The sequence below is a fragment of the Chlorocebus sabaeus genome, chromosome 21 (assembly GCF_047675955.1).
Source record: "Chlorocebus sabaeus isolate Y175 chromosome 21, mChlSab1.0.hap1, whole genome shotgun sequence".
Lineage (NCBI taxonomy): Eukaryota > Metazoa > Chordata > Mammalia > Primates > Cercopithecidae > Chlorocebus > Chlorocebus sabaeus.
This window is the reverse complement of record NC_132924.1, coordinates 121,438,421-121,450,948: the sequence shown is the minus strand read 5'-3', so window position 1 is coordinate 121,450,948 and position 12,528 is coordinate 121,438,421. Positions and strand designations below refer to the sequence as shown.

Below are 12,528 nucleotides of genomic sequence, written 5' to 3'. Positions count from 1 at the left end.
ACTTATTTACTTACCATCTATCCAGAAGATGAAGTAAGATGAATTGAAAGATCATGAAAACATTATGAGAAAAGAAAACTTGCATTTTTTATGGCAAAACTGCTTTGAGCTATGGTCCTCTGTAGCACGTTGGGTGTGTTTGTACAAGAGGGGGTTGCTGGTAGAACAGAATCTTCAGGTGCAGGGATTATTCAGCCCAGGTTTTACTGAATTCATGGTTTTCAAAGTGACCAAAAAAAGGTAAACACATGCTAATGGTTACTCACATAATTCTTTCTTTAAAGAGTTAGCTTTTGTACCTAAGTTCATTTGGGAGGACATAAACCCCTTATTGAAAAATAGCACAGTTATTTCCTCTTTTCTATACTTTGTCTGTTATGCCATGTCATAACTAGTGTAAAACTAGACATATTTTCTTCAATATAACTTCCTGCTTGAAACCCAGGGCCCTGGTGGCATAGGCACCAGAGACAAACTCCTCATCTGCCAGTTGCAGAGACTGTGAGTTTCTTATAACTTCCTTTCCTATCCTTCTCTGCTCCCCCACACCCATTAATGAAACAAATACAGTTGTCCCTCAGTATTCGTGGGGAATTGGTTCCAGGACTCCCTGTAGATACCAAAATCCATGGATGCTCAAGTCCCTTATACAAAATGGTACATATTTGCATATAACCTAGGCATATCCTCCCATATAATTTAAATAATCTCTAGATTACTTATAATACCTGATATAATGTAAATACTGTATATATAGTAGTTATGCAGAAGGTCCCTGATTTATGATGGTTTGGCTTATGGTTTCTTGATTTTATGATGATGTAAAAGTGATACACATTCAGTACACTTCTTGACTTAGAATGGGGCTATGACCTGGATAAACCCAGGGTAAACAAAAAATATCTTAAGTGGAAAACTCACTTTTGCTTACAATATTTTCAATTTATGATGTGTTTATCAGCACGTAACCAATTCCATCATAAATTGAGAAGCACTTATACACTTTTTAAAATTTGTATATTTTTGCATTGTTAATTTCAATTTTTTTTGACTGTTTTTGATCTGAGGTCAGTTGAATCTGTGCATGCAGAACCCATGGATATGAAGGACCTTTATTTGTACAAAATAAAGTTGCTGTCCTCCTGGAACACCTGTATGTACACAGTTTATTGTTGGTAGCACAGAGAAAGGAAGTCAGCGTATTGTGGCCAAAACCTTTTGTTGGAGATGTTAAACCCTCAACTTGCTGACTCATCTTTTAAAAATTTGTTAAGAACTTTTATGGTGCAGATTTTCTTTTCTCAAGGGACTTGATGACATTCTCTCTGTACCTGTTGGATCACATTCATGAAGCAGTCATGACCAATCTTTTTGGTACTTGATGCTTTCTGAACATACTGCAGTGCAGTTGCTATTGATTGGCCTTGGGAATTGCTGAAGAACAGAGGACTTGGGCTTTTAACTGGAATTCACATTTACTTGGTATACATTTAGATGCCTCACTGATAATTGATTAAAAGGAAATGGCTTCCCAATAGTCATGGTCATTGAAGACCAGTGTGGAGGCTAAAGCAACTTCATCTTGGATGTGAATCTGCTATGTTGAGTTCTGATTAGATCCAGTTCCTCCAGGAATGCCTCTAAGGTTTTTATTTTCTCTGTGGTTCCTTATGTGAAAGCACTTAAGACAACCATAAATCCCACCCTTAGGTCAAAACAACTCTGATGTTATCATACTTACTGTAAACCCTCTCCTTAAGCAATTGTCCTACACATCCCTTCTGAAGTCTGTAGACCCTTTCCCTGTGGTGGGTAAGTCCTGGGTCTAGGGAGTAGGGGGTGTGGCGGGGGTAACAGTGCAGGTATTCACCATCTGTCTTGTGGGGTGCCTGAGACATGGCCTCTGTTTATAATTCCCTGTGAAATGTTTCTTCCTGAGAAATTGGATTCTCAGCCTCTTTCTTTGGCCTTTCAGCTTCCTTGGCTTTGGGGTGGTGGTGGTTTGCATAGAGCTGCTCACTGCAGAAAACTAGCAAGTGTGAGTAATAACTTAGATCTAAAAAGCACACAGAGTGGCACCTCCGATGCATGCCGAGTCCTTGTTGTCTAGTTCCCTGGCTTGGATCCATGTGCCCACTATCCAGTGTTCCTCCCTCATTCCAAATAAGCATCAGAATGTATTCTGGAGATAACTGAACTCAAACCACATTTTATCAAGATGTATGTAAATTAACCTAAGTCAGTGTCCACTAAGCTACTTCAAGAAAAACTCCTCTTTTTACAGGGAGGTATTTGTGGCAGACTATTAACCATGGACATATCCAAATCAGAGCTGTCTTTCAGGAGTGACTATATCTCCACAGCTTGTGGAAAGATGATATTCTCAGTAGGCTTATATTTCAGTGCTTGGAACTTACTTTTGCTGAAGGTTGAAAACTGCTGTTAAGAGAAACAAATGGTTCAAAACACGAAGAATCACTTTTAGGATAATTAAAACTATGTTGAAATTTTTATTTATCAATCTGGTTTCTAATATAATTTTAGTTAAATGAAAGACATTCACAAAGAATATTAGGCATACGTACATAATTTCCTTTTTCATTCTAGTTTACATGCTGTTGCTTTTAGAGAGTGAAATTTTGTGTTATTTCATAGGGATGGAATCCTATTGGACTTTACAGAAAGAATATTTAGCCCAGCTTTTCACAACGCTAACCTCTGCAGTCACCATGCTCAGAAAATTTTAAAAACTTGACAAAATAAAACTTAGAATCAGTAAATCTAGAACTGTTTCTTGGCCTACTTGAGAGGAACTTCCATGTTTTCACAGCCATCTCCAAAAGCAGCAGTTGCTGTAAATTAACTGAGACTTGGAAATGGTACAGACTGTTTTGGTAGAACTGTTCTTATACCACAATTTTATCTGGAAAATAAACTTGTAAATGCGTGCTGTATATTAATACGTGTGTGCCTATATTTATTTTTATTATCTCCTGCCAGTCTTTGCTCAATGAGAGATAACAAACCAACTTCTCAACGTGATTTCCCCCATTTCATTGAATATGAGATTTATATACCACTTATGAAGAAAACTGCTGTGAAAGAAATGTACTTAAAGTTTCCAACATTACCATGCAGATACATGGAGAATAGGCACCGAGCCACTAGGCTACATGAACATGTCACGTTTGTATTTTGTGTTGGCCTATGTATAAGCCAGTCTAGCATGTTGGAAGGCATGTATAAGAGTAGGTAAGGGAGCTATAAGTTACATTCAGGTGAGAATTTAGGGATTTCTGCACAAAATATTCTAATTTCTCTGTCCTTTTGCTATGTGGCATCTCCCAGTGTTGACAGGTTAGTCTGCATGATTAATAATTGAGCAGTTGTAGAGCCATGCCAGTAAGTCTCCAATTCCTGAACGTGGCCACATTTGTCTTTTGATGTGACTTTCAACCGTAAGCCACAAATCTTCCTCTAGGCTCCGTTGACTTAAGCCTTCATATAAGGGTTTCAGGGTATTTTGCAGTCAAGAATCAATGGCACCTTGCAACTGTCTTATGAAGTAGGTAAAAGAGCTCCATCTTAAATACAGGACAAAAGTTTGAGGACTTGATCAAGGTCACACAGGGAGGGTCACACCAAGGCAGGGAGAGAAAGGGGATGCTGTCAGCTAATTCTCAGGGTCCACTCTTATCAAAACATCATTTAAAAAATGGGGCTGGTTCGGCACGGTGGCTCACACCTGTAATCCCAGCACTTTGCAAGGCCGAGGTGGGCGGATCACTTGAGGTCAGGAGTTTGAGACCACCCCGGCCAACATGGTGAAGCCCGGCCTCTACTAAAAATACAAAAATATTAGCCGGGTATGATGGCGAGTGCCTGTAATTCCAGCTCTTGGGAGGCTGAGGCAGGAGAATCGCCTGAATGCGGGAGGAGGAGGAGGTTGCTGTGAGCCCAAGATGGTGCCAGTGCACTCCAGCCTGGGTGACGGAGTGTGACTCTGTCTCAAAAGAAAGAAAAGTTGGTGGGGAGGTGGGCAGGGGCCATTGATTCTTAGCTGAAGTCAGCAGCGGACATTGTTACTATTTGTTTCTCACTGGTTTAGGATCAGGTAGTTCTATTGGGACTAGCAATTTAGGACCTATCTTTGACTGGCTTACTTGAATTCAGTTTAATAATTGCTGCCTTTTTTTGGGAAAATTGCTCAACAGAGTGGTGAAAAGAAAAGGGGGGGGGGTTTCAAATTCAGTGTTGTTTGGAGGCATGAGACATAAAGGGGCCATTAAAATGTTCGCTGCGTAAGAGCAGGATATAGTGTGGCAAGGAGAGGAAGAGAGAAAAAAGTAGGATCGAAAAGAACAGATTGCATCATAGAAGGAAAGAAAAACTTCTTGACGCGACCTGAACACTTGCATGTTCAAGTCCCATAGCTGTGTGCTTGTTCCTGAAGTGCTTCCAGTGGCTTCTGTCTGTGCCCAGCTCTCAGCCTGCATATATGGTGGCTGCTCAGCAGATGTTCAAAAGTAATATTAAGATAGACTCTTTGGCTCATGCCATTGCTTTTTCTTGTGCCTCTGAATTCCTGTTCTTGTTAGTAAAGGATGCTTGTTTGTCAAATGCAGGGCAGTAGGACATTTCTAGTAAAGGCTGTCTAAATTCTTGTTTTCAGCTCTTTAATGAAAACTTCCACATAACAAGTCTCTTTGAGCAGTTGGTTGAAAGTCACAAGGGGAAATATATTTTTAAATATTAAGAAGGACCAGAAAATAATTTAACAATAAAACAACTTTTCAACCTCCTGGACCAGCTTTCTTGAACTCTAGGGAGTCTGCTATTTTGAGAGCTTAGAATCGCACTAACCTTGCATTCATTCAAAGTCATCTCCTATCTTTTCAAAACATCGATATTTGCTTCATACACAGAAGATGTTTCCTGCACAACCTTAAATCCGCCATTAACTTTCCCTGAAACTTTAGAACAGCCTATTTTGTTGTTGTCTATACATATTATTTAAAGAGGCTACTACCAATATACTTGTGCTTGCTTGATAATGTATTGGAATATAAGATGTCAAGATTGTGTGAGAAGTGAATGACAAAGCAGGATTAGGCACTGACAGCTTGGGTGGGAATGTCATGGTTATCGAGGCTGCACTGTGTTAGGCTGTCCAGGGAGAGAGTTGGAAGAAAGACTTAATTCCTTTTCTTCACCTAAATATATTATTTACCATTTAAAATGTACTGGATATGGCCTTCATAAGCAGATGTAGGGATTTTTGTTAAACTCATAATCCCAAGAAGAGGTCAAGATTTCCAGCATTTATTTGGCACTTAATTACTTAATACTTTATCCACCTTTTGGTTTCCTGTCTGATGGCCATATTGTAACTCTCTTGAAGAGAGAGAGACAGTATCCTATATGTCTTAATTGATGGTGATATGGGAGAACCACTGATCCCTGCAGTCATTCCAGTGTCCTAGGTTTGAAATTTTGGTGAGAGGATTGGATCTCATTTTTCACCTTTTGTGGGAGGAGAAAGGATGAGAACATTTTAGTAGCAGAAGCTGTTTTGGGTGACTTTAATCCCCTACTCATTTTGGGGAAAAAAGGAAAAGTGTTGACAATGCATAATGAACAGAGCTACCGTGGGAATTGCAAGAAATAATAAATTTCCATCGGGCATTATTTGGTAAGTGCAGGAGTAATACCTGTAAACCAGGTTTAAAAATCAGACACACTTCTAAAATGTTATGTTTAAAATTTGCGTTCAACAATACATACAGTAACTCCTAATGGTAGTCATCTTGGCTAAATAAAACAGCCTTTGCTTTCAATATTTCATTTGTAAATGTTACATTGTTCTGATATTTATTGATATTAAATGTTTTTCCACTTTAAATGTATTTTATAGAAGAATGATTAAAACCTTTTAAAATTAAGGGTGTCCATGACAGTGCCTGAGCTCAACCAGCAATGGTAAAAGGGCATCAGGATTCCCTTTTGTTCTGTTACCTTGACTTGCATGGGAATTAACTGGTCCAATGTCTCTTTTGGAATGTGCTGTGTACTGGTGTAATGTGCCACTAGCAACTCTAGGTAATGTTTTCCATTGCCCAAGAAACTGACATGCCCCAATAAGTTAGGCATACTGAGAATCTTGAAAAAGAATGCATTATTCTAACCAACTAGAATTTCCATTTTATTGAGCCGGGCCATCAGAACAATAGCATCTATACCTCTGAAACCTCCTCTTAATTTCTCCCAGGAAAAGAAGGAAAAAGTGATCATATTTAATTACTCAGAATTGTGGGATCTCAAGATTTTTAAAAAAGTGCTTATTAAGTATAAGAGGCCTGAAATATAATGATCACAAATGGTAGTCTTTCTAGAAATAATTTTTGTATAATCTTTTTAAAAAATAAGATTATTTTTGGATGCATTGTCCCCATTTGTTTACATGAAGTGTATTATTTTTAAATATAATCAATGAGTTATTTGTTACACAACTGGGTCAAGGTTTCAGATTAAACTAAGAGGTGTGACTAACTACACTTGTCCATCGTCTGAGAAGCAACAGGTACCAGGTTTGTGAGGAACTTGAGGTTCAAATGTGTCCATCTTAGAAGATCCCTGAATCACAGCAGCGTGATTGGATGGAAAAACACGTGGAGTAGTTGATTTAAAACATGGCAGTGTTTTCCATATCATCCAGAGTAACAACCGTAATAACTTTATTGTGTTGCATCCATTTATAGGACACGGTCTATTAGGATTTTATCACAGGGGTGGAAAAACTACCAGAGACTTAAAGCAAAATAAGAAGCGCAACCTAATTTATGCATTCACTAGAAATTATCCATACGTTTGCTACAACTTTAAAAGAAAAAGAGCAAACAAATCATAACATCTGGCTCTAATTCCCCATTGAGGCGCTTATACATATATAAATCCAGTATGTTTCAGATAAAACAGGAAAAAATCGTTTGTAACAGCTGGTCACCATGGTATTGCAGCTGATAGTTACAGATACTGAATTGGTCTAAGACTACGTATTAGAACAATATTAGCTTGTAGAATTCAATGAAAAACCAACAACCCCAATATAAACTGCCTTCCCTGGTTCTTTAATGCCTCTCTCCAGTTGTGCTGATTGTGTCGTTACACACCAGGTGCCATGCACTCTCTTGCTTCAACTGCTGTTATCAGTCAGGAACCCCAGATGCCAGAGAGCTGGCATAGATTGAACTCTGCTTGAAAACTGGCAAATAATAGGTTCTCTTTGCCCCTTTCTTTTCCAACTTATAGGACATCAAAGGAAATAGTATATGAACACGAACTAGTTACTACAACAGCCCATTAAGGTTGACTAGAAGCAAAAGGAAGAGAATGTTGGGGGCCCTATGTAGGTACATCAGCTTTTCTCAAGAAAAAATACCCATGTTCTAAGGGCTCTTAAAAATGTAGAAAACTTGCCCTGTTACCACGGGTCTTTAGAACACCTCTAAACACACACAAAATAAGACAGATATTACCTACAAACTTCAACCATTGCTTAAACTCTAAAAGCATTTTTTGTATTATTTTGTTTTGATACAGAAGGGAAAACTCAGCTATAAAGAAATATTAAATTTTTTTTTTTTTTTTTGTGATCAGTCTCAAGAATATTCCATTGCCTGCCTCCCCCAACTTGTGCTGATATTTTAAGGATGTGCTCAAGAGTATGAAGCAGGGTGCTTTTGTCCCTTTCTCTCCTTCCTAGTAATTCCCTCCTCCCTATCCCATAGCCAAGTAACCACCCCTCAAATGAGCCATTCCTTTTTGCTTTCATCAATGGTCTCTGTGAAATTGGGGTCGTTGTTCATGATGGCGGCGTCTGCGCTCTCTGCCGACTCCGCCCCCTTCGCTTCGTTGGTATGGTAGGTGCCCTTGTGGCGGAACATGTACCGGATCAGGAAGACCAGGGTGCAGAGGATGGTGAAAATCACCACAGCAATGACGCCTGGCGGAGAAAGGAGAAGCACGAGAGGTTAGACAGGGCTTGGGTGTCCCTCCAACACTGTCCCCACTTCACTACAGCTCCCTCAGACACAGCCCTCTCCCATATAAAACACAAACTCCAAAACAACAAAGATAACAAAAATGAAGTAAGATTTCTGTTTTTGTCCATGAAGGAGTAACAGGAAAATCAGGAGTAACTTCCCTTCCAGCCAAAAGTAACTAAAATACTGGACACAATCAATGAAATGACAGTCTTCAGACATTAGAAAACGGGCAGAATGGAACCATGATGTCTGAGAACAGAGAAACAAAAAGGAGGAGTCCTACAATTTTCCTCGTTTTCTGGCTGCCAGCAATTTTTGGACAGCAATGTAGGGAGGGGCAGCACAAGAAAGCACAGTGGTTTCCCTGAATGGAGAGGGGGAGATAGAGCGCGTGCGAGAGCTGTGTATAGAAAGAACCCTAATACTCTGCACAGAAGTGTCTCTGAATTTGTCAGAATGACACTAACGTGTGCATGTACAGAATGAAAGCCATAGGCCAGGCAAAAACCAGAGCGCTCAGAGGGCTGGGAGATGTTTATGTTCCAACCAACCACATTGAAGAGACCTCATTGAACAATCAGAGCATTTAATACAGTTATAGAATGGTCATGCTGAAGATATTTGCTAAAATAGGCCTAGAATAAAGACTACCCTAGATCTGTCCTGAAAAAGCTTTAAAGCACATCTAAATAACTTCAAGCTGCAGAGAAAAATAATTCAGAGAAAAAAAATGTAGGAAAATGTCACTTGACCAGAAGAAACATCAGTCAATTAGAAGGAGATTCAGAAATGACAGAGCATGGAATGAGCAGACAAGGATAGTACAATAACTATTAGAAATGTGCACAGGGGTTTAAAGGAAAATATCAAAATGAGAGGAAAAAAATGAAATAGTGGAACTTGTAGAGGTGAAACACACAGTGTCTGAAATGAAAAAAATACTGGATCAGGCTAGGTGTGGTGGCTCACGCCTGTAATCCCAGCACTTTGGGAGGCTGAGGCGGGTGGATTACTTGAGGTCAGGAGTTCAAGACCAGCCTGGCCAACATGGTGAAACCCGGTCTCTTATACTAAAAGTATAAAAATCAGCCAGGTGTGGTGGCACGCTCCTGTAATCCCAGCTACTCAGGAGGCTGAGGCTCGAGAATCGCTTGAATCTGGGAGGCGGAGGCTGCAGTGAGCCAAGATCGTGCCACTGCACTCCAGCTTGTGTGACAGAGCGGGACTCTGTCTGAAAAGGAAAAAGAAAAAAATACTGGATGAAATAATACAGACTAGATAAAATAGAAGTAAATATAACTGATCTAAATACTCCAATTAAGAAGTAGAGACAGAGTGGATAAAAAAGATGCCTACTATATGATGTCTACAAGACATGAACTTTAAAAACAGGTCAAAAGTAAAAGGGTAGGAAAAGATATGAAAACAATAATCATAAGTAAGCTGGAACAGCTACATTAATATGAGACAAAGGACAAGGTTGTTAGTAGAAATGAAGAACATTTCATAATGACAAAAGGGTGAATTCATCAAGAAGACATAATGATTCTGAATGTGTATAAACCTAAGTACAAAATAAATGAAGCAAAAACTGGCAGAACTGGTAGGAGAATTAGACCAATTTGCAATTATAGTTGGAGATTTTAACACTGTTCTGTCAGTAACTGATAGAACAATTGAACAGAAAATCAGCAAAAATTTAAAAGACCCGAACAATACTATTAAACATTACCTAATGATATTAGACCAATCCTAAACATCTTTCTTAAAATACAGAAGGAGAAAACACTACTCAGTTCATTTTATGAGACCAGCATTATCCTGATACTAAAACCAGAAAAACATTACAAGAAAACTGTGGAGCAATATTCTTTTTTTTTTTTTTTGAAGACAGAGTTTCGTTCTTGTTGCCCAGGCTGGAGTGCAATGGCATGATCTGGGCTTATTGCAACCTCAGCCTCCCAGGTTCAAGCAATTCTCCTGTCTCAGCCTCCCAAGTAGCTGGGATTACAGGCGCCCGCCACTACGCCCAGCTAATTTTTGTATTTTTAGTAGAGATGGAGTTTCACTGTGTTGGCCAGGCTGGCCCTGAACTCCTGACGACCTCAGGTAATCCACCCGCCTTGGCCTCCCAAAGTGCTGGGATTATAGGCGTGAGCCACTACACCCGGCCACAATATTCTTTTAAATAGAATTTTAGGAAATCAAACCCAGCAATATGTAAAAAAGATCATATATTAGGATAATGTTAATCCTAAGAATGCAAGTTTGGTTTAACATTAAAAAATAAAGCAATGTGATTTACCACATTAAGCAAATAAGGAGTAAAACAGTATGATCATCTAAATAGATGTGGAAAAAGCATTTGGAAAACTTACAATACCCATTCATCATACAGCTTTCAGTAAACTATGAGTAGAAGAAACTTTCTCAATCTGATAAAGGACATCTATTGGAAACCTACAGCCAATATCATATTTAATAGTGAAAGATCAAACACATTCCCCTAACATAGGGAACAATGCAAAATTGTCAAATCTCAACATTTATTCACTTTTGTACTGAAAATCCTACCCAGTGCAATGAAACAATAAAAGGATATAGACTGGAAAGAAACAAGTAAAAAAAAATCTCATTATTCTCAGATAACATGCTTGTGTTTAGGTAGACAATTCTAAGGAATATCACAAAAAAAGAACTAACAGCAAATTTAGCAAGGTCACAGAATATGAGGCTGATATAAAAGATCAATTACACTTTTTATATGCCAGAAAGAAACACTTAGAAAATGAAATTAATAAAATAGTAATTGCACAAATTTAAAAGTTGTTCAAGACTTTGCATTGAAAACCACAATACGTTGCTGAGAGAAACTGAAGAGACAAATAAATGTATAGATATACCACGTAAAGATAGAAATACTAAATATCGTCAAGATGTTCATTTATAGGTCTAATACAATCCCAGTCTAAATTATAGCCAATTTTTTTGGTAGAAATTTGTAAACTGATTCTAAATTTTATATAGAAATGCAAAAGACATAGAATAGCCAAAATAATTTTGAAAAACAAAAAAAGATTAGATAACTTACATTGTTTATTTCAAGACTTTGTATAAAGGTACAACAGGTCAGGCGCAGTGGCTCACACCTGTAATCCCACCACTTTGGGAGGCCGAGGTGGGCGAATCACAAGGTCAGGAGATCGAGACCATCCTGGCCAACGTGGCGAAACCCCATCTCTACTAAAAATACAAATTAGCTGGACATGGTGGTGCATGCCTGTAAGTCTAGCTACTTGGGAGGCTGAGGCAGGAGAATCGCTTGAACCAGGGAGTTGGAGGTTGTAGTGAGCCAAGATCGTGCCACTGTACTCCAGCCTGGCGACAGAGCGAGACTCCCATCTCAACAAAAAAAGATACAACAATAAAGCAAACATAGTATTGGGTAAGGAAAGATATATAGACCAACAAAACAAAAAGCCTAGAAAATAGACACACACACACATATGGTCAGTTGCTTTAAAAAAAGTGCCAAGAAAATTCAGTTGAGGAAAAGTATAGTTTCCTTTTTTTTCAACAAATGGTCTTGGAATAACAAGATATTCATTTGGAAAATACTGGCTTTGACTCTTCTCTCACAGCATTTATAAACATCAAATCGAAGTGATTGAAGACCTAACGGTAAATGATAAAGCGATACAACTTCTAGAAGAAAGCTGAAAATCTTCAAAACTTTTGGGTAGGTAGACTTTTTAGATAGGACAAACCAACCACAAACTATAAAAAGATTGGGGCCAGGCGTGGCTCACGCCTATAATCCCAGCACTTTGGGAGGCTGAGGCGAGTGGATCACTTGAGGTCAGGAGTTCAAAACCAGCCTGGCCAACATGGTGAAATCCCGTCTCTACTAAACCTGAGCTCATGCCACTGTACTCCAGACTGGGCAACAGAAAGTGAGACTGTCTCAAAAAAAAAAAAAAAAAAAAAAGTTAGGGACCTGTTACACTTATAGGTGTGTATTATACCTCAATTAAGTTGATTTAAAAAAAAGCAAAAACCAGTGAGGATTGGGATATTGATGGCAACAGGGATGTCAATATTGATCTACGCATGAGGCTCAACGGCTATCTTAGGAGAGTCAAATTATTATGTAGCTGCCCCTGGTGAGAAGAAAACACTGGAATATTTTAGCTACAGCTTATTGATTTTCTGATACATTTTTATTTTTTAATTTTAATTGTGCAAATTTATGGGATACATGAGAACATCTGTTACATGTATACATGGAATAGTGATCAAGTCATAGTATTTAGGGGCTCATCAACCAAGTACAATACATTTTTGTTAGATATAGCCATCCTACCCTGCTAGCAAACCCTGAATTTGTTCCTTTTATCTTACTGTATGTTTGCACCCTGTAACCCACTTCTCTTCATTCTCCTTCCTCCTCCTGCTCAACTTTCCCAGTCTCTCTTATCTGTTT

General features: G+C 38.7%; 1 protein-coding gene across 1 annotated transcript in view; it reads right to left on the bottom strand.

Moving 5' to 3' along the window:
- Nucleotides 1-2,479: 2,479 nt before the first annotated feature.
- CNTNAP2 (contactin associated protein 2) overlaps nt 2,480-12,528 on the bottom strand; it is a 2,242,274-nt gene continuing 2,232,225 nt past the window's right edge. Inside the window, exon 24 of the mRNA XM_073009464.1 lies at nt 2,480-8,002. Coding sequence (XP_072865565.1) covers nt 7,803-8,002 — 200 coding nt within the window. The 3' untranslated portion in view covers nt 2,480-7,802. The remainder of the gene's footprint in view (nt 8,003-12,528) is intronic.